This window comes from Pipistrellus hanaki (genome assembly GCF_964339955.1).
Source record: "Pipistrellus hanaki genome assembly, chromosome: 11".
Classification (NCBI taxonomy): domain Eukaryota; kingdom Metazoa; phylum Chordata; class Mammalia; order Chiroptera; family Vespertilionidae; genus Pipistrellus; species Pipistrellus hanaki.
Window position 1 is genome coordinate 10,459,800 of NC_140513.1, and position 27,496 is coordinate 10,487,295.

The 27,496-nt window shown below is 48.4% G+C and overlaps 1 protein-coding gene across 3 annotated transcripts in view; it reads right to left on the reverse strand.

The window, feature by feature from the left end:
- ASTN2 (astrotactin 2) overlaps positions 1-27,496 on the reverse strand; it is a 700,862-nt gene that overhangs the window by 270,592 nt on the left and 402,774 nt on the right. For all 3 annotated transcript variants that reach the window (XM_084898878.1, XM_084898877.1, XM_084898876.1), the window contains one exon: positions 4,476-4,642. In XM_084898878.1, the coding sequence (XP_084755004.1) occupies positions 4,476-4,642 (167 nt within the window). The remainder of the gene's footprint in view (positions 1-4,475; positions 4,643-27,496) is intronic.

Here is a 27,496-nt window from a genome sequence, read left to right on the forward strand (position 1 = left end):
AGAACTTTGGGCTAAATTATATAACATATTGTATTTACTCTAAGACATGGCCCCTCCTGCCCCAAAACTTTAAGAAACTCTAGTATTTCAACAAACACTAAAAAAGAGAGAAACACCACTAATTAAATTTGTCAAAATAATAACGTAAAATATACCAGCATTTCAAAGATATTAAAATGTGGAAAACATGGGAACTTTAGAACCAAAGAAATGTATGTTCCATCACTGCAGGACTTGTCAGAGCCTTTACCACCCCCAGGTACACTGTGAACTTCCAAGAGTGCAGTGATAGAGTGCAGTCTTCCCTGCATGGGCTTGGTCACCAAGCTTCCCTTTTCTGTCTTTATGCAGCTCATGGAACTAATGACACACGCAACCCACGTTGGAAAAGCCCTCTCTGAACAAATGGATGGCCTCAGTACACGTTTACCAGGTGTCTGTGAATATGTCCTATACCTGAGCTTTTCAAAACATTTCAAACAGCGGAGAACACAAGCCTGTAAAGTTTATGAGAAACTGGCACGTGGATGTTCTATGTTCACTATGAGAGGTTAACTGTCCTATATTAATTATGTGAGGTTAATTGTCCTATGTTAACTACGTTAATTGTGAGAGGTTAACTGTCCTATGTTAACTATGAGAGGTAAATTCCACATCCTTCAGTCAGAAGTCAGAGGGGTGAGAGCTCAGGTCTAACCCAAAAGTTGGAGATCACCATAAAACAGGTGCCCCCCCCCCCCCCCCCCCCGCATCTACTAGTAGTTACTAAGAGTAATGTCAAATCGCTGTCTCCATTTTCAGCTTTCTGCTACTAGCGCAGGCTTAGCTTCAACGATAAAAACAAACAGCTCCCAGTTAATGATGGGTATAAAACACATGTACTTATCTCCTCTCCTTCCTAAAATCACTTAAAAATGACATTAAACAGAGAGATAGGCTAGTAAGGACTATTTGAAGCTGGACATGCTCTGGGAACCCGTGTTTTTAAAATACATTCTCATTAGATGTTTCATTACATTACAGTTAAATACATTAAACATTCAAAGTAGAAGACAGAAGCTTGAGGTATCATCTCTCTTCACCTCTCCACTGCCAGTGAGACCCTTCAGTTACAGCCACTAAATGGTCGAAGGGACATGGACATTCAAAACTGTTGGTGACATTCCTTCTATAGGCATATAGGAAACAGCTTTTTTTTTTCATCGCATTAAGTCAGGAAAAGATGTATCGCCCTCTGAGGAGGAAAAAGCAAAAAACACACAACCTTTCTACTCTCAAGCAAGAACAACTATATAACCAACTAGGTGTGGGTTGTTTTCTCCCCTGTTCACTTGGGTTGCCAAGAAGCACGGAGCTGAATGTATCTCTCTTGAGAGACTCTCCCATTTCAGGTTCCTGAAATCTTATTCTCTCTCACCATTTCTCTCCTTACAAATGCCTCTGATAGGTCCTATATTTATATTATACAGGTTAGATTTATGTGGATAATATTAAACTCTCTTGAAAGAATGCGCAGTATATACTGTACACACACACACACACACACACACACACACACACAAACATGGTTGCTAGATTAACTTGTCAAGTTCTTAGAAGAAAATAACGTTCCCTTACCTGTAAGATTTCACTGTAAATGCCTCCGCTTAGCATCCAATGACCCTATCAACCTATCTTAAAATCACGGGCTGCTCTCTACCATCCGGTACCTGTGCTCCATCAACATCAATCAGGACCAAGGCTCAGCCACCTGCCCTAAGGGTCTCCTTTGTCCCTGGTAGGCACAGGCTTGTGCTCAATACTTCTTTGCATTCTCAGCACCCCAGGAAAGACTGAGCACAGAGTAGGTGCAACAAATCTTAGGTAGATGAATTCCTAGTTCACCAATTACAGTTTGGAAGAAGTCTTTTGGCCAAGCAATGGAAATGACAATGAGGACACAAGGTGACTAAGGCCCAGCCTCTGCTCATCAGTGTGACTGGGACCAGCCAGGAAAGCAGGTCAGTCAACAGAACAGTGGGGCTCCCACAGGGAGAAGCACAAGGTTGGGGTGGGCACTAAGTGACCCCAGAGAAAGGATTCTTGGCTCACTTTGGAGGAACCTGGCCTGACTAGGGGCTAAGAACCCAGGCAGCCAGCCAGAGGTCCCATCTGCAAGAGGTGCCAAAACTTCATGAGAATGACTTAGGATTTAAGGCCAAATATAAATGGATCTCTCCCTTGCAAGAAGGTCTTGTTGTGGGTAGAAATAAAAAATGCAAAGCATAAAACAATAAAAAGTCCTGCTTTGCATACCCTAGCCCTATTCAGTAATTACTGAGTCAATATTTAAATAGTACCCCCTTGAAAGGAGGAGGTATTATATTACCCAGCCCAGGACAACTGCACCTCTCACCCCTGCAGCTCCCACCCCTACACCCCTCAGCCCTGCATCCCTCAGCCCTGTAACTTCCACCTTGCACCTCCCACCCTTGCACCCCTCAGCTCTGTGGGGCTCAGAGAAGTCTTGCTGGGGAAGGTGACCTCTGAACCAAGACTGGAAGCTGACACAGCTGTCCAAGGTAAAGAGACACACACACGGTGAGGGCACAGAGAGGAGGGGAGAGGCCGAGGAGCAACGTTTTATCAAAATGCCAGAAGCTGAGGCGGGGAGGCCTCACTCAGGAGGAGGGATGGCTAGAAATGCGGCCAGGAAGGCCGGACTGGGAACCACCTTCCTAGCCCTGTTAACTAAGGAACTCTGCTTAGCAACATTTTTTTTTTTTTTTTTTTTTTTTTTTTTTTTTAATGCTGACAGTACCACAGATGTCTCCATTTCCACCTCTCACCATCGCCCCCCTTTGCCCAACTCCACCCCACCCCATCTCACCCCAGGCCTTCATCAGAGAGCACCCACCTCCTATGTGTCAGGTCACCAAGCAAAGATGTGGGGCACCACATTACTAGCCACATGACCCCGGGCACATTCCTTAACCTTAATGGAGTTTCATTCAATGTAAAGGACCCCGCACTCTTGAGCACCATCCTTAGAGAGAGGTTGATATTATGAAAACGGTAGAGCTGAGGAAAGTAGAAGTCAGGGGTCTGAGAGATTCGGAGGTGGAGAGCTAGAACCAGAAGCCAACCTGGGGGCTCCCCTTGGCCATGGCCCTGTGCTGTGGATAGCTGCTACGTCAGCATCCACAGGTGCTGCCGCTGTGCTGTCACTGTTGTTATTTGTAGCAGAAGGACACCACCCCCGAAGGGCACAGGAGGAAAATAACAATGACAGACCACGGCTGATTCTGTATTCAGCCTTGGATCGGAGCCCATGCATAATTTACTCCACTAGCTCCGCAGTCACTTAAGCGCGGGAGAGCCTGCTATAAATTCAGGTCTGCGTACAGTAATTTATTTCTTATTTCTTTTACTGACACGTATCCCGGCCTCAGGTGAGCTCCCCCAGCCCCTGCTGGAAGGCACCTGCAGCTCAGGTGTCAAGGGGCCGAGAGGGCGGCCATGAAAATAAGCCCCAAAAGGCAAACTGGACCCCACAGATTAGAGCCAGGCAGGGAAATTAATTTTCTCTGAAACCCAGATGAAACTCATTCCCACTCCTCCACCTCTTTTTCCATAACATGCGAGGCTGGAAAGGTTGTTCTGCGCCTTTAGCCTGCTTTGCTGTCTAGTGATGCACTGAGCGCGCTTCAATGACTACTAACATTCTCCCCGACCACAGGGCTATCTTTCTGAGTCACAGAATGTCAAAAGGTGAGGAGGTTTTCCAATGTGAAGACCTCATCAGAAAGGGAGCAAAGGGAGGGAAAAAGACTGCCGTTTTCTTGAGTGATTGCTGAGGACCAACCAGCATGCTAGATGCTACAGATGACGGGGTAACAACCACCGAGTCCTCAATGTAGGCATCGTTGTTCAAATGTCTCATTTCACTGGGAGTCAAACTGTGGCCCAGAGAGGGAACGTGACTTGTCTCTGGCCACTCAGCCAGTCCCTTGGCGTGTGTCTCTTCTTTCCATCTCAGACTAAATTAAAAACTCCCTGAGCTCTTAGCTTTTGTCTACATAGTTTCCTATCCATCTCCCCGCCCCCAGTTCACCATCCCTATAGACAAGGGCGCTAGGGCAGAGAGAGGCCAGCCCTGCATCTGGCACCGCTACCTTCCTGCAGACACAATCCTAGGAACCTGGGCCAAGCCCACACTCTTATCACCACACGTGCTGGTCTCTCAGCGCCACCTCCATGGTGCCTGCACTTGTCTCCCAACAGCACTACCAGGCCTGCAGGGGGATGCAGGCTGGGCAGGGGTTACACTTATTGTAATTATTAATTATTTATGCTTCCTCCCAATACCCAACGGGTGGTGATGTACACCCTTGCCTTCTACCTCTTGGGCTACAAGAGCAGAGGCAGAAGGTCAGGCCTTGGCTCCGTATCCCCTGCCCCAGGGCAGCGAGTGGTTGGGCCTGGGCAACACTCACCCGCAGAACATGAAGATGGTGCTGGAGGTGGCATCGTAGGGCAGGGGCAGGGCCTGCTGCAGGCACAGCTGCTCACAGCCGCCGTTGAAGCCGTCGGAGCAGTCGATGCCTTTGGAGTGGTCGTAGCAGCCGGAGCCGTCCTTCATGGGCCGCAGCTCCTCAGGACACTGCCCAGAGAGAGAGAGCGACAGAGCGTTATGGCCGAGGCAGCAGTCCCATCACACCCTTTCCTCCCACCTTCTGAAAAGGTACAGGAAGTTGTTTTTGGCCAACAGAGAGCTGTGTGGCCTTGGTCAAGTCCCTTCACCCCTCTGAACCTCGGTGTGCCCGCCTGTACAAGGGGAATTTTGCCAGTATCTGCCTCGTAGAATTGTGAGAATGAAGAGAGAGAATGTCCCCAAAGTGCTTAGCGTGGGGTGACTCGTGGGGTAACCACATGGCATATGTGAGCGGCTATGAATATTGACATTGCTGGGATCACCACCATTATCAGGCTTACTGTAACTGTGAGATTAGGTCTGCTGCTATGAAGGTCATTTAGAGAGGCAGCCGGATGCAATGTAAAGAGCTTCTACCCAGGATGAGTTTCCTTCCAATCAAGCTCTTCCCCTTCTCCCTGTGTGATCCACGGCAAGATTCTCTCTCTCTTTGAGCCTTAATTTCCTTATCTGTTACGTGGGCTGAAGTTGGATTATGAAGGTGTATACTTTACTTCAAAATTTGGCACCAACTTGGTACCCATCAAAAGCGAGTTCTCGTCCTTCCTGCCTTAAATCTGCCACTTCTCAACCGTCGTGCTCAGAGCCGTACAGGAGATGCCTGCATACTCACATCAGGACCTTTGGAGGGCTTCTGAGCCATTGGCTGGTCTCCAGCCGGCCATCCTCTTAATGGCCATTGGAGTGGTATTTCTAAATACCATCACTCCTGGCTTAAGAAAACAAATGGTTTTTAAGTGACCACAGTAACCCGGATCTTCCTGAAGCAGAGAGCCCAGGTCCTCCACCCCGCCACGTGCACGTTCCTCCACATAGCCCAAGGGGTGCCCTCTGGACCCCAACAAACCTCAACAATCCGAAACCTGAGTGGCTCAGACAAATGCTCTTGTTGGTGGGCCTGGCGCCTGCAAAGTGCTCTGTGAACGGGAGATTCTGTACTGTAGGGACAGCTGGCTATTTTACCTAGTTCTCCACCCACTGAGGAGGCTGAGCTCATCTCCACTCCAGCAGCCGGAGAAGCCGTTCCCACCCTCCTGTGTGCGGGGGAGACGGCGAGGCACTAAGTTTTAATTTCAGTCACCCTGCTGGCATCCCCTGTCCGCAAAGATGAACACACAGGGCCCAGCCCTCCCCATCCATCACTGAACACAGCTGATTAAAACGCCTCCCCTCCCCGGTGTACACCCCCCTCCCAACCAGCTCCACGATGCCTTTACTCTGAACAGCATCAACACCACACACACACACACACACAAATTTACAAAAACCACAGCAGCAAACAAAAGGTCAGCTCTCCTGGAAATTAAATTTTGCTTACGAAGGATTCATAATTACAGATGCAGGACGGAGTTCTTCGAGACATTTGCGACTGGCGCCAGGAAGGACGACGGAGAAAGTAGGTTATAAATGGCCCGTGTCACACTGCAGAAAGGTTATGAGACTGGCCACATTTTGTGCTTAAGAAGAAAAATCAATTTCCCAGGTGAGCAAAGTGCTGTACATATTAATACGAGCTCAGGGGAAGCCGCTGCTTGTCTGGGAACACTCACTGGTAGCCAGGAGGGCACCTGGTCAAGGGGTCATTTAGAGCCATTGGCTAGTCCTGGGGCTGGTCTGTCTGTCCGCAGACACTCAGGGATGTCATTTGGACAGAATGACTGACCTTCTCACCAGGTGAGGAGAGATACCTGGGGCAGGATAGTATAGTTCTCATTCCCCACTTATCTCCTACCACTGCTGTCCTTTAGAAAGGAATGTTCTATTTTAAACACTACCCATTTATACTTAATCTTTCTAGCAAACCTGTGAGGTAGTGCGATGGGCTGATAATGCTCCCCAGAGGTATGTCCCTGTCTGCCCTCTGGGAACCGTGAATGGTATTTCTATGGTATAGGTTTTGCACGTGTGATATAATTAAGGCCCTTGAGATGAGGAGGTCACCCTGGATTAGCCAGGTGGGTCTGAAGGCCATCACAAATGTCCTCATGAGAGACACAGAGAGATCACACAGAGGAGAGACCACGTGGAGGCAGAGCAGAGACCAGACTGATGTGGCCACAAGCCAGCAAATGCTGCAGCCACCAGAAGCCGGAAGAAGCAAGGAAGTATTCTCTCCTGGAGCCCTTAGCTGACAGCTTCATCTCAGACTTCCAGACCCCCAGACCCGTGTGAGAACACATTTCTGTTGTCTTAACACCACCCAATTCATGGTACTTTGGTACAGCAGTCCTCGCCAAATGCAACACTTTTTGTTTTAAGCTGCTTGATTTTGGGGGTCATTTGTTATGCAGCAGGAGATAACCTATACAGTGAGCTAAATGTGTCACGTGCTTAGCCAAGTGCTCAGCAAGTGGTAGCTGCTGTTTTGAAAGAATTTTATAAATCTAGTTTGAGATAATACACATTATCTATCAAAGACCTAGTTGCAGAAGAGCACAAAGAAGTATATTTTGAAAGAAAAAAGTGAAAACTCTGCTAAAATGAATGACCAGGGACTATTGGGGTAGAGAGGCCTTGGCCAGGAAGTCTTGGAGGGCAGAGATGCCAATGAGGCAGAAGAGAGATGATGTCCTAGGATGCTAGAAAGAAAAAGCTCAGAGCCCTTGCCCAGGCACCAGGATGCACTTGCCTTGTAACTTTGGAGTCTCAGTTTCCCTCTTACACGCGGGAGACAGCTTGCAGATAAGACAATGCGGACTGAAAGCAGGTCTGAATTTCATATGGGCTTTAAGACTCTGAGCACCCAGCCCTCAGCTCCCTCAGCATGGGAACACTACTGCCTCTCTTGGAGGCATTTCTGTTTTTTTGTTTTGTTTTGTTTTGTTTTATATATTTTATTGATTTTGTACAGAGAAGAAGGGAGAGAGATAGAGAGTTAGAAACATCGATGAGAGAGAGTCATTGACCAGCTGCCTCTTGCACACCCCCTACTGGGGATATGCCCACAACCAAGGTACATGCCCTTGACCGGAATTGAACCCGGGACCCTTCAGTCCCCAAGCCGACGCTCTATCCATTGAGCCAAACACATTGAGCCAAATCGGTCTCGGCAATTTCTGGAGACTAGGAAAAACAAAACAAAACAACCTAACAGGCACTCAAGAATTGAATACGGTAGGTGCATGTTTAATTCTTAGAAAGCTGCCAAACTCTTCCTGGGTGGTTGTACTATTTTTTTTTTAAATATATTTTTATTGATTTCAGAGAGGAAGGGAGAAGGAGAGATAGAAACATAGATGATGATATGGAATTATTGATCAGCTGCCTCCTGCCTGCTCTCTACAGGGGATTGAGCCCAAATGTGTCTTGAACAGGAATTGAACTGTGACCTCCTGGTTCATGGGTGGATGCCCAACCACTGAGCCAAACTGCCCGGTTGTACTATGTTTGTCCCCAACAGCAATGCATAAGCAATCCGGTTTCCCCACATCCTCATCAGCACCTGATGCTGTCAATATTTTTTATCTTAGTCACCCCGACAGGTGTCTAGCAATATCACACTGTGGTTTTAATTTGCATTTCCCCGATGGTTAATGATGCTGAACGTCCTTTGTGTTTATTTTCAGCCTCTATCTTTGTGGTGCGATGTTTCTTGCTCATTTTCTAATTAGATTGTTTGAGGTTTTTTTACTCCCAAGTTTTAAAAGTTCTTTATATTTTCCAGACACTAGACTTTTGTTAGACATGTGATTTGCAAATATTCTCTCTCCCACTCTGTGACTTGTCTTATCTTCAAATGAGCATCCACAGAGCAAATGTATTTAATTTTGATAAAATCCAAGTTATCATTTTCTCTTTTATGGATCATATGTTGGAATCTAAGAACTTTTGGCCAAAGATTTTCTCATGTGCGTGTGTGTTTGTGTGTGTGTGTGCATGCCTGTGTGTACATGTATGTATGTTTTAGAAATATTAATAGCATTTTGTTTTATGGTTGATTCTGTGATGCATTTTGAGTTCATTTTTTGCATGAGGCATGAGGATTACATTGAGGTTTGACATTTTTCCTATGAAAGCATACTTGAGCCTGGCTGGGCGCTCAGTGGTTAGAGCACCCCCCCTCCTCAGATTGAAGGGTCATGGGTTCGATTCCAGGTCAAGGGCACATACCTCAGCTGTGGGTTCCATCCCCAGCCCAGTCAGGGCATCTGAGGGAGGCAACCAACCAATGTCTCTCTCTCACCTGGACTCTCTCTCCCCCCTCTCTTCTCTCCCTTCCACTCTGTCTGAAAATCAATGGGAAAAAAATATCCTTGAGTGAGGATTTAAAAAAAAAAAGAAAATAAAGTGTTCCTGCCAGTACCCTTTTCTGAAAAAGCGCACCCGCCTCCATTAAACCGCTTTTGCACCTCGTCTGCCTGGCTCACTTCTGGGTTCTGTGTGCTGTTCCACGGATCTTTGTCTCCGTTCTTCCACTAATCCCACACAGTCTGGGTTCCTGGAGCTATTTCAGTCTGGAAACAGAGTCGACTGACTCCTTCCATTTTATTCTTTTTCAAAATAAGTCTCACCCGTTGAAGTTCCTTAGCATTAACATATGTTTCAGAAAAATCTTGTCCGTATCTATTTAAAACATCATGCTGAGGTTCTGATAGAGACTACATTGAACCTCCATGTCAGTGCGGAGGGAGCGGAGATCTCTGCTGGAATGGTTATGTCTAAGAAGGGTCTGTCTGGTGAGGCTGCCTTTCCTGGCACTTTGGCTTAAAGAGAGCAGGCCTTCGGAGTGGCCGTCCTTTTCTGTTCTGTTCCTTCTGGTCTTCACCAGCTGTGTTTCAGTGGCTGGTTCCTTCAATCCCAAATCTGGGACATGAGGGGAAGAAAGATGCTTTCCTCCTCCTCCCCCTCCCCCCCTCCCCTTCCCCCTCCCCATCCCCCTTCTTCTCCCCCTCCCCCTCCCCCATCCCCATCCCCCTCCTCCTCCCTCTCCTCCTCCTCCTTTTATTTTTTTGACCTGCCTTCTTTGCTCCACATTCCACTGTCCTATGTTTGTTTCATATATAACCTACAGGCTTTTTAGTAGTATTTCATGAGAAGAATTGAGAAAAGACATATACTCCACAGCCCTAGAGCTCAGAATGTATTCTTACTTAATTTTTTTTTTTTTTTTTTTTTGCATTTCTTTAAGGAAGAACATGAAATAAAGAAATTAAGATCGCAGGTGACTTTCAGTGTCTAAAATAATTTACTGCATGGTCCTTACACAAAACAGTTGCTGATGCCCGTCCCCAGCCCCTGCCCTCCCAGAGGTCAGCCTAGGGAATGCATCTTAAGTTTATTCCAAGTATGGCTGGAAGGCATTGGAGGGCTGTTGGCAGGGGAAGGAGGTGATTTGATTTGCTACTTTACAGAGATTACTGGTTAGTGAATTCAATTATCTGTGAGCACTTTATTAGAATCATAAAAGGAGCTTGGGGAGGCAGGCCCTGTGGGACCAGGAGTGGGCTAAAGAAAGGGGTGGGTCTATCTGATAATGACCCCCCTCCATGGAGGCTGCTCCTTTGCCTGGAGGTTTGGCAGTAAGTAGATGTGAGAGCTGGGCTCTAACCCCCTAGGCTGGGCTCCAGGACATCACAATCTCCACTGGGCTCCAGCCCAGACAAGGACCCCCAGGGAGACCTTGAAGATTGAGAGGGAAGGGGCATCAGGGGATCCCCAGCTGTTCCCATCACAGGCTGGCCCTCCCCCAGCCTCCTCCTCCATCCCCTGAGCCTGCTCTCCCTCTTCCCCAGCCCAACTTTGCATCAGAACCAAGCCATTTGTTTCTGTTTATAATTATGCATTTTAATGTTCATTAATTATGGAATGCAAATTGCTCTGAGTGCAAACTTTGTAATGAGCTGCTCTCCCAGCCCGCCCCCAGGTCTAGAAGGAGGGCCAGCTGTTGTGAACAGAAAGAAAAACAACCAACTTACAAAGCAGAAGTTTCCCTGGGCCCCAAGGCTCTCACAGTATGTGAGCTTGGGAGACCCCCTCTCTCTGGTCTGGGGGACCTGGTGAGGACATTCTCTGGCACCTTGGGCCTGAGGGGTAGGGTATGGTAAGAACTCCAGCCTTGAACCCAGCCTCTTCCAGGCTCACACTGAGCTAGTCACTTGGTGTCTCTGAGCCTCCGTGTCTCCATCTGGAAGACTTGATCATGACCATCCATACCACCCCCAGAGTGGGTGTGGCAGACCAATGGATGCTGGAGACCAGAAGCCAACTCCCATCAAGCCTTTCATGACAAGGATGAAATAAGACAAGGCGGCAAAGGTGAAACGAAAGGCTCGGCACACCATGAGCCACATGGGATCCTGCAGCTGCGCGGGAAGTCAGCCACTTCCTTCCTGTGTGCTTTGCCTCTCAGAGCCTCAGTTTCCACATCTCTACCCTAGAGCAAAGAAGTCTGGCCTCCCTGGGCGGTAGAGAACCAAATCAGATCCAAACCCTGCCCACAATGGCAGGGCCTCAAAACATGACGACGCTGTGGTGGATGCCCTGTTACCTTCCCCCAAGCAGGAAATGCATCCAGGAGCCATGGGTGGGCGGGGGGACCCCACACCTGCAGACAGGGAGGAAGACTGCCACAGGCAGCTTTTGCTCTTCCCAGCAATGTTCAGGTAGGACCAACACCATCCTGTTCGCCCTGCAGATGAGGAAACCAAAGCCCAAAGAGGCCAAGCGAATTGCCCGAGGCCACACAGGAAAGGGGGGGCTCCTGTGTGTCCACCTTAAAGGTTCCCCGGCTGCCACCAGGTGCTCTCTCCTTAGAAGCACAGGGAGGTAGCTGAATGGGATGTCACCGTAGTTCAGACTGGTTCAAGGACTCTACAAACTTCCGGGGAAGGTCACTAGTGGGTAAGAGGGGACTTAGCTTGGTTGCTGGGAGTGATCTTGCATACACAGACCCGAGTCGGATACACAGCAGCCAGGGAAGAAAAGGAAGAAGAGGAAGTTCAATGGATATTTCTTGAGTACCTACTATGTGCTAAACATTTTTCCATGTGCTGTTTCTTCAATCCCTATAACAAAACTCAGGGGTACCTCTAAGCTATACCCATTTCACAAGCAAATGTACTGAAAAGCACACAAGCTAAGGGCTGCTGAGCCCTTCAGTCCGCATCATCCCTTGGACTGGAGGCTGGGATGGCCTGGCTCTCCTTGTCCCAGGAGACGTTGGGTGTACTTGCTGGAGTACGGGTGAGCGGAGGAGGCCCCGCCAGGCCCAGGCCCCCGACCTCTCACTCCACAACCTCAATCTGTCACCAAGGCCACCATCACCCGGCTGTCACAGCGACATTGATTTGGACGCTGGAGCATCGAGAGCCCCTTATTACTAGGAGTTTTAATCAACTCATGCCAATTCAGCTGCCACTCAATCCACTCAATGTGTGCTGGGCTGTGCTGCTGACAGGGAGGAAGGGGTGGGCATGCAAGAAAGGATTAAGGGATCAATAGCCCTGGTAATGGAGGGCTGAAGCCCTGAGCTCTGCCAGCTAGTGGGGTCTGGGGCCTCCTAGAGAAGGCAGCGCCTGTCCCCAGCCCCAAGGGGAGCTCCCGGACACACAACCCAAGCCTCCATCCCTCGCCCGGTTCTCCACCTGGCTCTGGAAATCGCCCTGCACACACCCAGCAGTGCCTGCTGTATGCAAGGTCCTTGGTCCCTGCTCTTCTGGAAGATTCCTATGTATCTATCATTAACAGCTCAGAGAGCCCCCCATGCAGGTCCTTCCTGACCCCCCAGAAGCAGAGGGATGCTGAGGGGACAGAAAGAAGTGAAGTTGAAACACTGCTACTGCCTCGCTGTGTGACTCTGGGAAAATTACCACACCTTTCTGACCTTGGTCTCCCTATTTAAAAATGACCTTGATAATGAAGAGCTGCCTCCTGGGGAGGCTGGAAGCACAGTGCAGCAGGGGACAGGACAAAGGAACTTCCTGTGGAAGCCCTTATTTCCTTTCGATGCCCAGAATCGGCAGGCATCCATTTTCCTTATCTCCTTTGTTAATGACACTTCCAGCAGGCGGCCCGGGCTCTGGTTAACAGTGTGTCTTCCCGTGAGTCTCTGGGCCATTTGAGAGGAGTGTCACACACACAGTGTCCTCTCCTCAGCACCACCCAGAGCTCAGCACAGGGCAGGGAGTCACCTGGGGTGGCCCTTGGGGTCAGACAGGCCTGGCTTGAGCCTGACCTGGCTTTGCCCCTTACTAGCTGTGCAATGTTAGCCAGTCACTTCATTAACCTCAGAGCCTCAATTCTCTCAATACAAAATGAGCCTAATTATACCTCCTCAGACTTGCTATGGGGGAGAGAATCAGACATCTGATGATGTCCCTGGCATAGCGCCTGGTGTATGGGAGCTGTCCACTGCTATAAAAATTTAGCTCTTGTGATTACTATCACTCAGTACTGGCTGCACAGTGAGTATCTTTGGAATGTAATAAGACGTCTGGTCGCATGGCTTAGCTCTGGCCAGAGTTCCAGTGAAATACCAACAAGCTCTTCTCCCCTCCCACCAGCCACCTGGGCTGCATCACACACTGAAGCCATGCAAAAGGGAAACTCAAAGGCTTTGAGCACCTACGGTGGCCGAGTAGCCACACTAGGCGTCTTCCTCTTTCTACTGCGGAAGGCCCGCCATTCTGTGAGCTTGCTCTTGGTATCCCAGTGTTTCAGAGGAGGGAGCAGCTTCGAGGCCGGAAGTGCCTTTCCTGTATTGCTCACCTCCCTAGCCTAGAGCCGGGTGCAAGCATGGCAGGTCTGACTCCCAACCCATGCTCTCCCCACCGCACCGCACGGCCCCATCCTCTGGAGATGTAGAGAAGGGGTGTGCTGGTCTCTGACCTCTAGGAGAATCTAGACCAACTAAAAAAGTGAGGAGGGCAACCCTGAGCAGTTTGGCTCATGGTTCAAGTCATGGTTCAAGATGGCTTATGCCATCAGTCCAGAAATGGTCACTGCTTTTGCCTCATACATGATCACACCAGATTTGCCACATGCATGATCACAGCTAGCTAGCAGGAATATGATCACCTGTCTTTCCCTCTAGAGGACCCAGGGCATTAGGAGAAACCGCTGCAACCCCTGCTTCGGGTGCTTCCCTTCCCTTCTCTGGCCCTCCATCTTCTCATCTGTTCAATGAGAAAGGTACCTGTATGCCCCTTGGTTCTCTGCAAGAGGCTGGCAGGCATCCCAAGGGCGGTCAGGTGGGAGGTTCAGGTCATAGGTGGACCCCGAGCTGGGGAGCCCTGCAGAAGGGCTACTCTAGGGGGAGCGACCTTAGGGCATTGTTTGCTGGTCATCCCCTCTGCCTCTTCAGACCACTGGCTATTCTCCTGGTGAGAAGCACCGACCCTCTGCAGCTCAATCTAGAGCTGGTGGCGGGAGGCTCCAACCCTCTGCAGCTCTCCCTGGAGCTGGTGGTGGAAGGCACCAGGCCTTTGCAGCTCTCTCTGGAGCTCCCCAGGACCTGCATGGAGAGGGCGTTCGGTTCAACAACTGCCTCATCAACGCCTCCTGTCCTCCGGGTCACCGTGGTGAGGAAGCCTTGGGCCTAGCCCTCCGGGGGCCTCGGTTCCAAAGCAGGGTAGGCCCGGGAGGAACATGCGTGTGCCCATTCTTACAATCCTTGAGGCTGTCTGTGTGGCACAGGTGAGCACGCAGGGCTGAGAGAAGGGAGGCCAGGGCACGCTTTCCCAAGCACATCTGCCAGGAGACCTGAAGAATGGCTATTCAATAACTGTCTGGGGACAATAATGACTAGCCTTTGTGTAGCTCATTAATAACAATAATAGATCGCACTCAACAGTGCTGAGCGTGTGCCAGGCACTGTTCTAATGTGTTGTGACTATCCACTCGGAATATCAACCGCGGCCCTATGGCGTAGGCACCACTGCGCTCCTCTGGTGGGGGCCTTTCACTACTGGCTGACTCACACTGGTTGGTTCCTCTTCCCTATCCTTTGGATCTACAAAGCCAACAGGCAGCTCCAGGCTGTGACCTAACACCACACCTTCTTAGGGGTCACCTAGACTCTGAGATGTGATTTCACAAGCTGGCCGGCCTTGGGAAGCATGGAGCAGCAGCTGTGGAGCACATGCTTCTGCAGGAATATATTTAGCCCGCATGTGTTGAGTGTAATGTTGGGCGTTTCGCATATTTTATTCTTTTTTTTTGTTGCAGGCAGCAATGTAAGTGAAAGAACAAGAAGGAAAAAGGCCTCTCTCTGAATGGAGACAGATGCCATATAGGTTGGATGCTGAGGTTCCCCAAGTTCAATGTGAATAGAAGAGGGCGGGACATTAAGCAGCAGCTCTGACACTCACCTCCCTGCCACCCAGAGCAAAGCACCCAGCGACCAGCCCCAGGGCGGGTGCTGCAAGTCTTCATTCTCTTTTTTCATATACCTTCTTGTTATTGACTTCAGAGAGGACGGGAGAGGGAGAGAGTGAGTTAGAAACATTGGTGATGAGAGAGAATCATTGATGGGCTGCCTCCTACACGTCCCCCACTGGGAATGGAGCCCTGACCTGGAATAGAACCGTGACCTCCTGGTTCTTAGGCAATGCTCAACCACTGAGCCACAGCAGCTGGCTACAAGGCTATTTTAATAGCTAGCCTGCCTGACACTGTCCCCTAGCTGCTATTTACTGAGTACTACAGAGCGGCCAGACACAGGGACACCATCCCTCCGAACTCCTCAGCCCCCCATGTGCAGGTTCTGCCACACAGGTGAGAACACTGACACATCACTGACATATCATCGTCCTCATGATTGCAACTGGGTCCTGTGCTCTGGGAAGCCCACCCCCAGACCAGTACTCTTAACGCTCCCACCAAGATAACCCGTGGCCTCCACTTTGGGTTCTGATCTGGTGAGGCCCATCAGCGTTGCAGAATGGGGGCAGCAGTACCATTGGGCTGGAGTGGATCCAAGGTCCAAAGTGATACTGAGCAGTCGCTCAAGAGACATTCATTCTCTTTCTTTCTCTACCCCCACCCTTTGCCTCAGGCTTTCTTCTCCCCCAGAATGAACTCCCTAGCTGTAACATTTTAAAAGATGTCTTCGAAAAAGCCTGTGAGGTTTGGGACCAGCTGGAAAAATAAACAAACAAACAAACAAACAAACAAATAAATAAATAAATAAAATAATATGCGTGTGGGTGCTGGGGCTTTGGAGGACCGGAATCTACACCAGAGAGAGGCAGCAGGGCAGGAGCGAGTCTGTCCTGTGTGTGTGCCCAGGGGCAGGATCCAAAGCCGCAGTGTTTGGCTAGGTAAATGGACTGGGAGCTTCCTGATAGCCAGGGCTGTAACGTTGGGGCCCTGCAAAGTGTCCCACACATAGTAGGTACTTAGGGTTGCATTGTGAGTGCAGCTACAATTTAAATAAAATTGTAGATCACCAGTTTTTGCTTCAACCAGCAGAGATCAGTTTTCCTAGCTCAGCGAGATGGGCCTAATGCTGGAACTCCCACCAACAGCAATAAAAATAAAAAATAAAAAATGTGTGTTCTGTGTCTACATAGGTGGGGAAACTCTAAAGAAAAGATTAGGGACATGATTAGTATAAAAGTCTGGGCTGTGGCTATTTCTACAGGGGAAGACTTACTAAGGCCCAGCACATGAGAAGTTGGAGAATACAAGGGAGAGGATATATTTTCAATTAATGGTAATGACGATTATTTCTCACCCATGTATTCCAAGGCCCATGGTAACAGATCAAAGGATGATGATGAAAGATAAAAGGAAGCTACACTGTATAAAAAAAGTAAATCTGAGACTATAATTTGGGATACCAGAGCTCAAGTCAAACTTAGCGTTTGTGCTTTTGGGCTCCATCTGCTCATCTTTATTTTTTACATAAGGAATGAGGTTTACATATTGTTGAGATCAAGATAGGGAGCCAGTTCTCTTAAAAAAAAAATAAGAAAAAGGAAATGCTCTTTGAAAACCATGTACAAAGACACGCAGCTCTGATATAGAAAGGTGCCTGCAAAAAACACAACTTTATGCTTCCATTTCTAAACTTACATGCTCAAATCCTCATTTATTTTTGCAAATGCAGAGGGGTAAAATGTACAGCAAGAAAGATATAAACCAAAGTGTGACAAAGTTATTTCTAACGTGAGTGAGTAGTAGAGAAAGAGGACCTTGGTTTATACATTTCAGCAGTGTTTGAATTTGTTTTATTTTATTTTACAATGAGCACGGGTTACTGAACAACAAAAGAAAGCGAAGTAGAAAAGTGTTTCATTATCGGCATTCCAGCAGCTATGGGTTATGCTCACAGCACTTGGCACATCCCCCGAGAACCTTGCTGATGCTGGGTTTAAACCCCCCCGAACCCCCCCCCCGCCCCCCCATCGCCTGCCTCCTGCTTTGCCCTTCTCTGTGCTGACCCTCTGCATTTGGACTCTCTCCCTTTCGTATCGCATCATGCACATTTCTCTACCCCCTAAAGTACCACTTTTATTATACCATTCCTCTTTCCAAGGACTTGTTTGGCCAAACCCTTTAGCCTGTTTTTTTTTTTTTTTTCCTGTTTTTTTTTTTAATGTCCTGTCAGTGTGGCTCAGTGGTTGAATGTCACCTTATGAACCCAGAAGTCATGATTGGATTCCAGGTCAGGGCACATGCCCTGGTTCTAGGCTCAGTCCACAGTTGGGGACAGGCAGGAGGAGGTAGCCAATCAATGATTTTCTCTTATCATTGATGTTCCCCTCTCTCTCCTTCCTCTCTGAAATAAATTAAAAAATATATGTTTTTCAAAAATTCCATTCCACATCGTGGAACACAACACAATGGGAAAACTGTCCTTATAGAGGTCTACTCTAAATATACAAATAACTCAAAGCCTTCTGCTCGGAGCCACCTTGTTTATAATGGATAAAGTTAGAAACACTCAACACGTCCATCACTGAGACAAAGTAAATAATGGTATATTCTGGCCCACGGAATATAGGAACCACTGCAAATGACATTATGAAGAATGTGCCCTGGATGAGGGTTCTGGCCCCAGCTGCCTGGCTTTCAGTCCCACTCTAGAACGTAGGAGCTATGCGGGCCTCAGTTAACTACTTAGGTTCTCTCTGCCTCAGTTTCCCCATCTGAAAGAACAGGGATATAATATGAGACCAATCTCAGAGGTGCTGGACCCTAATGTGCACTCAGATCATTTCAGCTCTCATTGCCACCTCCAGCACCACCACCATCAAGACCCCAGCATGAAACATCAGAGAAGGGTACTAACAGCTCCCCAGTTCCCTGCCTGCTTCGGGCCAAATGCTGGCCCCTTCTGTCTGTATCATCTCAGTGACTCCGAATAGCAGTTTGTCAGGGTTTACTATCTCATGTCACTCACCAGGAACCTGAGACCAAGGGCCTTGAGTGATTTGTCCCAAAGCTACATGGCTAGTGAATGACAGAGTGTTGGCCCAGGCTTCTCTAATGCCAGGAACTGTGCTCTTAAACACGATACTGACCTCCTGGAGGCGAGGGCAATAGAGATTCCCCTCTGGATAGTCACTTTCCCACCAATCACAAGTTAAGCCCAGGCTGTGTTTTCGGCCCTCAGGCCCTTCCAACAGTAGAATATATATTGGTGAGGCCATAGATTTCAGGAATTGAAAGGTCCTTTGACCCCTCCCAGGCCGGCCCCAAACTGCTTCTCTGGTTCTAGGGGACTGTCTACCTAAATGGCTGGCGCCTGCCCCGAAGTCCTTCAGCCCACGCTTGCAGCCCATAGGCTGCAGGACCCGGCCTCAGCTCCCATCCCTTCCTCCGGGGGGTTCCTTTCCTTCCCGCCCTTCTTCCAGGAATCCATGGGTGAAACCTATCGCTTTGGAAGGGTGGGGCTGCTCCCTGACTTTAACTGAGAATGACTTCCACACAATAAAACCAGCTGACCAGAAATGCCATCAGACCCAGCAAATCCAGATCCCAAAGAAATAAAAGGAGGTGGGTGGGGCGAGCTGTAATAAAGAAGGCTTCAAATGTCACACAAAGAATAAAAAAAAAACACGGCATATCACAAAAGGGTGCATAGGCTTGATGAGAATGCCACACTTCATCTTACAAACCTATCCTCCCGGGCCACCGAGCACCTGGAAGTTTACAAAGGAAAGGTGCGAGCACAGAGCTCCCCGCGGAGGGACGACTCCTTCCTTCTCACCCCCAGAGCCTTGTGTGCAAGCACCGAGCCAAATGGGCACAGTTCCAATTTGCTTCTTTTCTGACCATCCCCACCTCCTTTTCCCATACTCCTCCTCTTTTATTTATTTATTTTTTATTAGTCCTTATCTGAGGATATTTTCCCACTGGTTCCCACAGAGTGGAAGGGAGGAGGAACACACAGAGAAACATCACACATCGACATGCCAGGAATTAAACCCGCAACCAAAGTAAGCGCCCTTGCCAGGAATCTAACCCAGGACCCTTCGATCTGCGGTCCGACACTCTATCCACTGAGCCAAACTCCCTAGGGTTCACAAGCCTCCTTTTTATTTATTTATTTTTTAATCTTTCTCCAGGTTCGTGGATGCAGGGGAGGGAGAAGGAATCCTGGACACTGGAGGAGGGTGGGGAGAGAGAGAAGTGCCCCCTGACACTGGGGACGTTCACTTTATCCTGGCGAACCACCCTCAGCCGGTGGAAGCTGACATCTGATGAGCTAGGACAGTGGTCGGCAAACTCATTAGTCAACAGAGCAGCAAACCGCAGCTTGAGAGCCACATGTGGTTTGCGAGCCGCAGTTTGCCATCCACTGAATTAGGAGAACGGGCTTTGGGATTCCAGGGCTTTGAATACCTGTTCTGCTTTTACCCAGCTGGTTGGATGTGGGCAAGTTTCTTGCACTTTCTAAATCCATTTCCCCGTGGACAAGAGGGGTGATAACAGTGCCTGTCTCCTAAGGTAGCTGTGAGGGTTCAAGGGGATGTGTTTACGGCATTTATCCCAGGGCCGGGCACAGCACAGGCCTTCGGAAGCTCTATTATCTATCTCCATCAGTACTACTAGTGCTGTATCAGTGGAGCATTGAGTTGTTCATCAATGGCATCAGCTCCCCAATGCTACCAATACCAATATCAGCACTGGTGTATATGGAGAATTCTCTGTCTCAGGACTTGAGGGCACTCGGGATGAAGATACCATATGGGAGATGGACTACTTTTTAAATAATCTTTCCCAATCCAGGTGTCTCTGAGTTTCCCTTAAGATACTTTTGCCTTCTGACTGTGCATATTTCTAAAGGTTTTTTGTTTTGTTTTTTCTTGAGGGAGAAAAATGTGGCCAGCACCATTCCTCCTGGTTCTGGACTCCAGCACAGCCTGTCCTGGTTGTGCTGTGAATCCATCACACCCCTGTTGCTGATTGGCAGGGATGGGCCAAGCTCTGAGTCTGTCTCTGGAGAGGAAGAACCAATTCCCAGAGGCCAGGCCCACCAAGGCTCAGCCCTGCTCCACCCTCCCCTTAGGGCCAGACACCAAGCAGATGGGGTTGGGTTTCCCTAGTCAGCAGCACCTGGGCTGTGCTACAAAGGGACTTCTCACGTTACGGACCCTCCTCGGCCACCTTCCCTGCCCCTCTTGAGTTCTGTTTCCTTTAATTATAGTCCAACTGAGTCATTAAAGGGGGGAGAAGGAGGGATGGAGAGAAGCCGCCTCTCTTCTAAAATGAGCCAGATTCCAGGTTTTGCCTTTTGCTGAGCAGAGCCAAGAGGCGCCTGACCTATAACAAATGGAAATTCATATCTTTAGGCATCTTGACTTTTTAGAAGGCAGCATTTTTGTTGTTGTTGTTGTTGCCTCTCAGCATCTCTGGGGAATCAAAGGTCCCCGGTTTTTCCATAGGAAGCCAGATAGCATTTTAGGTCAAATGGAAAAAGAAAAAGGGGGAGAAGAGCAGGTGAGAATGCGGCTGGGTGATGAGCGAGTGGATCGGAGTGGGAATGGTCTGGAACCCAGAGGACTAGAACTTCCCCTAGACACACCTCTGCCCCCAACGGTACCACCACTCCCTAGGACCCGGCCAGGATGCCAACCCCCGCACCTCCTGATGTCTTAACTTTCCATGAACACCTGGACCGCCTCACCGGGCCCCTCCTTCCTCTCTGTATCTTCACAGTCCCTCTTTTTCCGCCAGACAGTTTCGTTTTTCTCATGTACAAAGTGGAGACAGTCATAAAACCGAGCTCAGAGGAGGACTGTGAGAATTAAATTGGCTGAAATGAGCAATGCACTTAGAATCATGCCTGGCACCGGCGCTGTGTGGATGATTGCTCTTCTGTGACTAGCTTTTCTGTCTTGTGAAAGGGATATAATGACACCCATCTAGGAGTAGAGTTACAAGCATTTGCTGCCGTGAACATAAGGGAGCAGGCATACAGTGGGTGCTTAGTGAGTGCCTGGTCTTTCCTATCGCCACCTCCCTCTCCACACCACACCTGCCAGTCCTATTCGATGCTCTTGTGCAAATACAAAGTGACTTGTGCCAGGTTACAACCTGGCACAGCCCCGCTGAAGTGCATCTCGTCTTGTGAACTAGCCAATAAAACAAGGCGGGGCTCTGGGTTTTGACTCTTTTGATCAATTCCCGGTCCTGCACACTAAATAAATCTTTGGGATGCTGCAGTGGCTGATGCTCTGCGGCCAAAACTGTAGGAAGGTGCAATTGGGAGAAGGAAAGGACCTTGGAATCAAATCTTGACTGGATCACTGCTTCCTATAGGAACTTGAGTGATTCCCGCATCTTCCCAGGCCTTTGTCTCCCTGTCTGTATAGGGTAGAGGTGCTGACCTGGTTAGGGCTTCTCCAGGGTCCCTTCCTGTGGTGACAGCTTTGGTCTGAGAGTTCACGCCGTAGGTAAGTGGGTAGATGAAAGTCGGCCACATGATTCCTAGGGACAGGCTGAGTGCTGTTCCCCGCCCTTGAATCTGAGCTGACCTAATGGCCCATTTGCCCAATGGAATGTGGTAGGAATGAGGTTCTGGGACATCTGAAACCCGTGCTAAGAAGCCCTGAAGCCCCTGCCTAGGCTCTTGGGACACTCGATCTTGGGATACTTCCTTTGTACACCCAGCCTCCCTGGTGTGAGATGCCCAAGCCAAATGCAGAGGCCACGGGCAGGCACTGGAGTCCACAGACCAAGGTGAGATCCCACATAGCCTGAATCCACTGGCTGGCTGCCAGCCTCAGCCCCAGCCCCAGATAGGTAGGTGAGGGGCTCTTGTGGACTCGAGCCCCCCAGCCTCAGGTACCCCACCTGTCCTGGACCAGAGGCCAATCACCCAGCTGAGCCCTTCCCATATTCCTGATCCACACAACTGTGAGCAAAAGCAGCTAGTTGTTTTAAGCCACTGAATTTGGGGAGACAGTTTGCTATGCAACCACAGATCACTGGAAGGGGGAGGTGGGGTCTGTGAATTGGCATTTATTTCACTTAAATGTCTGGGGTTGAGTCCATCAAGGGGCCCCTTCCTGAGCGGGGAAACCAGGATAACCCAGAGGAACAGCTTGAGTGACATGCTTCCGGGGCAGCAGCGACTCAGAAGGCGGAACTGTCCTCAGCGTCCTGCCATGATTAAGGGCTTACAGTTTTCTTTGGTTTCATCCTCTATCTTGATTAAAGTTTTGCGATGTTTATTCTGTCACACACAATAAGCGGAAACAGAGCTGGCTTTTCAAACCGCCTCGCTGATGTAATTACGTTTGTCAGGTGGATACCATTTCTAATAGATAACAATTTTCTACTCCTCAGCACCTTAGAGGAACGCAAGTCTCCCTCCCTCTTCTGACGCTTTGCTCATTGTCACTTCCTCCACCCTGGTCAGGAGGCGAGTGTCTCCCTGGAAACAAGTGAAAACTGAAATAACAGGATAATTCCTTATGTAGTATCTCCTGCATCACCCTCCCTTTCCAGCGTCTCACCCGCCCTGCATTGGTTTTCTTTAGCTGTTGTAACAAATTGCCATGAACTTGCAGTTTAAAACAACACAAATTCATTCTCCTACAGTTTCATAGCTTAAAAGTCTCCCTGGGCTAAAAGCAAGGTGTCCGCAGGGCTGCATTCTGGAGATTTTGTGGGGGTTTCATTATTGCCTTTTACAGCGTCTAGAGACTTTCCTGAGCATGTACCCACTTCCTCCATCTTCAAAGCCAGCAATGGGGCACCACTCTGAACTCCTGCCATCTCCCTCCTCCACCTCTCAGGACCCTGTGATTCCACTGGGCCCACCTCCTGATTGAGGACAATCTCTCTTTAAAATCGGTTTATCAGCGACTTTAATTCCACATGTGAATTTAATCCCTCCCTTTGATGTATTCATAGGTTCCAGGCATTAGGATGTGGACATGCCTGGGGAAGCCATTATTCTGCCTACCACACACCTTATGACCTTCTCCAATTTGGGCAACTGCATATGAGAGGACCACCTTATCCCAGGGGGAAGAGGACCATAGCCAAACCAGGAAACCAAGCAAAGAAGTCATTTAAAAAAATGGGTTTCAGAAATTGAGGTCTAATTAGAAGGTAAAATAATCCAATATATTTTATCTAATATAAGGGTGAGATGCAAATTGACCCTAATGGTGGAACAACCAGAATGACCGCTCGATCAGTCATTATGAGATGCACTGACCACCTCTCGGTCCCTTCCCCTGGCTGGCAGGCTCCCATCACCCGATGGCAAATGGGGAACCAGGGGTGGGTGGCGGGGAACATGAACGGTGCCAGGCAAGGCCCCCCGCCCCCTCGCCCCCCCCCCCCCCAACATACACAGAGAATGAGGAAAGAAGAGGATTTTTAAAGAAGAAAATCATGTGGGCTTAAGGGATCTGTGCCTCTCTTGCCAGGCAGTATTTGGTGGATGGCAAATATGGTCCTGTGCCGTCCCTGTCATAAAACAGCTACCTATAAATAGTCTGTCTGGGTCAGAAGGGCTCCAGCCAGCTCCCCTCAGATCCTGGCCTCAAAGTGGTATGTGAGAGGTACTGGCCTTGCCTCAGGCTCCCATAGGGTGGAGAAGCCATCTGATGAGTTCAGCCTGCTCGACTCAAATGACCTATGGCAGAGATGCACAGAACATGGCAGCAGATGCTGGAATGGAACACATACCTATACGTCACCTGGGAAAGGAGGGATCCTGACATATGCCAGAGAGAAAAGAGTGGTGGCCCAGGGCCAGAGGGGACAGCAGGTACCAGAACTGAGAGGTGACGGTCCAACACAAAGCACCCCCTGACCTCCGTGCCTTAGGCCTACACCAGGTGCCCCATGAACTGGGATGTTTAGGAAGGAGGAGGAGGCAGGAAACCTAAATTGACTGGAATTAAGCTTCCACTACTAATAAATGGAACAAAACAAAAATGAAATTCAGTTACAGAAACATTAAAAAATTAAATATGGTGTGTTCCTGAGTTTTCAACATTCCAAATAGAACATAAAAACATCAGCATCTGAAGTCCTATCATCTCACACATAAATGGCACTTTGAAACTCCCAAATCATTTATAGTTATACTCTTTAAAATTTCAGAAAACCTATGAGTTCAAGAGCAATTGCTCCCTTTGTAGCAGGTTAATAAACAGAGGTTAATGAGGTCACCATGGATTATAAAGCTCTCTAATGACCATGTCAGCGCGTAAGACAAATTCACTCAGACCAGCCTTCTTTCTAATGTTCTTTGCTGCCACCTCCTCTCAGCTCCCAATTATTTTTCTTCTGGCACTAAGAATAATATTGAAGACATGTCATTGGGCCTCCATTCTGCCACCTTGTGGTGAAACCTTGAAAACTCCGTTTGCTTCCCACATGGATGAGGGAAGCCACTGTCCAGATTTGTCCTAAAGATGAGTTAGGTATTGGGTGTAGACATTCCTTCAGAACTCTAAAAGTGCTCTAAAAATATAAATCATTGTTTTGCCATGTGGATGTTATTAAAAGAGGGGCTGTCAGAAAAAGTTTCTCTTTGCAGGCATGAGGAAGAGCCTGCAGAGAAATGAGAGAGATGTTACATTTCAGTGTGAAAGCTGGTATTCATCCGTCTCCTCTGAAGGTGTGGAGAGAAAGCCTGCCTAACAGCCATCGAGCCCTGAAGGTGCAGCTTCAACATTAGATCCTTAATCTAGTGAGGAAGGTCTTTGACAACCTCATCAGACTGTGGAATTTTCTCTTCACCTCCAGGGACCGAATGTTCTTGGCTTTCCTCCTCCCTGTCTCTTCATCTTTCCAGTTTACATTAATGAGAGGAAAAAAGACAATTCTTGCCTAGACACACTCATGTGTGTGCAGGTACACACACACACACACACACACACACACACACACACACACACACACCTCCGTGTTCTGAGGCTTCATTTTTCTGGGACATCTAACCTCAAATAGAGCTGAATTAGTTCAGGAAAAGAGAACTAATGGAAAAAGGGAAAAGAGACAGACTACTTAATCCTTTCACAAAGGATTAAGTTCTGGAGACAACACCATCCTTGTGTTTGTCTACTGACTAGCTCTAAGACTCAGCCAAACCCTCCTCTCTCTCTCACTGGGCCTCACTTTTCCAACATGCAAAGTGAAGGCTTGGGTTGCAATAGTCTGCAGGACACAGCCACAGCCCCTCTTTCTGTCACTTGCACTCTGCTTTTCCTGGAGAGTCTATACCTTCCCTCGACTCACTAAATACTTTTTATTTTTTTTTATTTAATATATTTTATTGATTTTTTACAGAGAGAAAGGGAGAGAGATAGAGAGCTAGAAATGTTGATGAGAGAGAAACATCGACCAGCTGCCTCTTGCACACCCCCTACTGGGGATGTGCCCTCAACCAAGGTACATGCCCTTGACCAGAATCGAACCTGGGACCTTTCAGTCCGCAGACCGACGCTCTACCACCGAGCCAAACCGGTTTCGGCACTACCACACATTTTAGGTGCAGTGGCCATTTGGCTCAAGCCCCAGGAATGACTGGTTCTGGGTTGAGCCCCATCCTTCCCCATGACCACAGTGATTGGTACAGGGAAGGGCTGAGGACCAAGTTCGTCCATGACCTTACGAGGAATCCCATGACTTTAGGAGGAACTTTGAGGAGATGTTCTTGTCCTGCAGGATTCACTGAGTGGCCCAAGAAGGACAGGGTGACGAGGAAAGCAGAACTAAGAGAATGAGAGGGATCCCAATGACACTGGTTAATCCTCTTAAGCCTATTGTGCCTCCTCTTTCATTTGAGCCAATATATTTCCTCTTTTTTTTTTTTTGTCTAAAGTAGTTTGCATTGAGTTTGTCTTTTACAATCCTAAGAATTCTAATCAATATAATCCCCAATTGCCCATCCACCTCTGAAGGCACATTGGATCTTTGAGTCTCAAACACAGTTGCACTGCATTATCTCATTCTCTAGAAGCTTCTCTGTTTTGGTCTCCTGGCCAGTCCAGTTGCCAGCTGTTGTGTCAGCACTTTAGGAACCCACTTACCAAGAGTCTAGTCCAGAGCAGGAACTCCCATTCCTGCCCACTTACAGAGATGGGAACTATTGGGGCCCTGAGCTGAATCTACAGATTCCATGGGTTTCCCTCAACTTGTTGTGAGATAAACTTGCGAAGAGCCAGGCTGTGCAATAAATCACCACACATGACAGGACAGATGTAGGCACAGAGAACAGTGATGATCATTAGAAGAGCATGGCCTCTTCTCCAAGCCAGGATGGGAAAGGCTTGACAAAGGAGATGAATCCAGAAAGAAGTCTACTTGTTTGCTAAATAAAATGGGCTGGGGAGCTACTCACTTTAGATAACAACCCCCTCAGCAAAACAAAACAAAACAAAACAAAACAAAACAAAACAAAACAAAAAAAAGAACACAAAAAAATCCAGCCTGAGCAAAGGCTCCGAGGCAGTAAACAAACACGTATCTGTTCAGAGAACAACCTCTAATTAGCTCCATTTGGCTCTAGTGTAAAAGGACGGAAAGGGGACCGAATCTAGAAAGGGCCTGAATGCCAGGGTAGGAGTTCAGCCTGCAGGGCAATGCTTCCAAGGCAGCACTTGCCTCTGTGACATGCACACACACTCTTTAAATTGTTACAAATACTGGGACCTAAGCCCCTCTGTAGCATCCACATTTCTCACGCCTGCATTTTAAATAAGCAGCCTAGGGCCATGGTTGGCAAACTGCAGCTAGGGAGCCACGTGCAGTTCTTTGGCCCCTTGAGTGTGGCTCTTCCACAAAATACCATGGCTTGGGCAAGTCTATTTTGAAGAAGTGGCATTAGCAGAAGTTTAAGTTTAAAAAATTTGGTTCTCAAAAGAAATTTTAATCGTTGTAATGTTGATATTTGGTGCTGTTGGCTAATGAGTTTGCCGACCACTGGCCTAGGTCATTCCTATGGAGGAATATCATCCAGTGACATCTTCTTCTATAGGCCACACCTGTCTTCTTCTGTGCCCTTATCCCACATTAGACACTAAACAAAGCTCCATACTACATATTCACCATCCTTTTGTCATACATTAGCTAGCAATGCTCTTTTACTAATATAAATGAACCCCCTATTTTTAAAAAAATAATAGTTTATTGATTTTTAGAGAGAGAGGAAGGGAGAAGAGAGAAACATTGATGTGAGAGCATAACATTGATCAACTGCCTTCTGCATACCCCCTACTGGGATCAATCCCCCAACTGGGGAGTGTGCCCTAGCCAGGAATCTAACCAGCAACCTTTTGGTGTACAGGATGATGTCCAACCATCTGAGCCACACTGGCCAAGGCAGGGTCCCCTCTTTTGAAACCAGTTCCAACTCCAGCTTCCCCAGGAAGCCTCTACAAATGT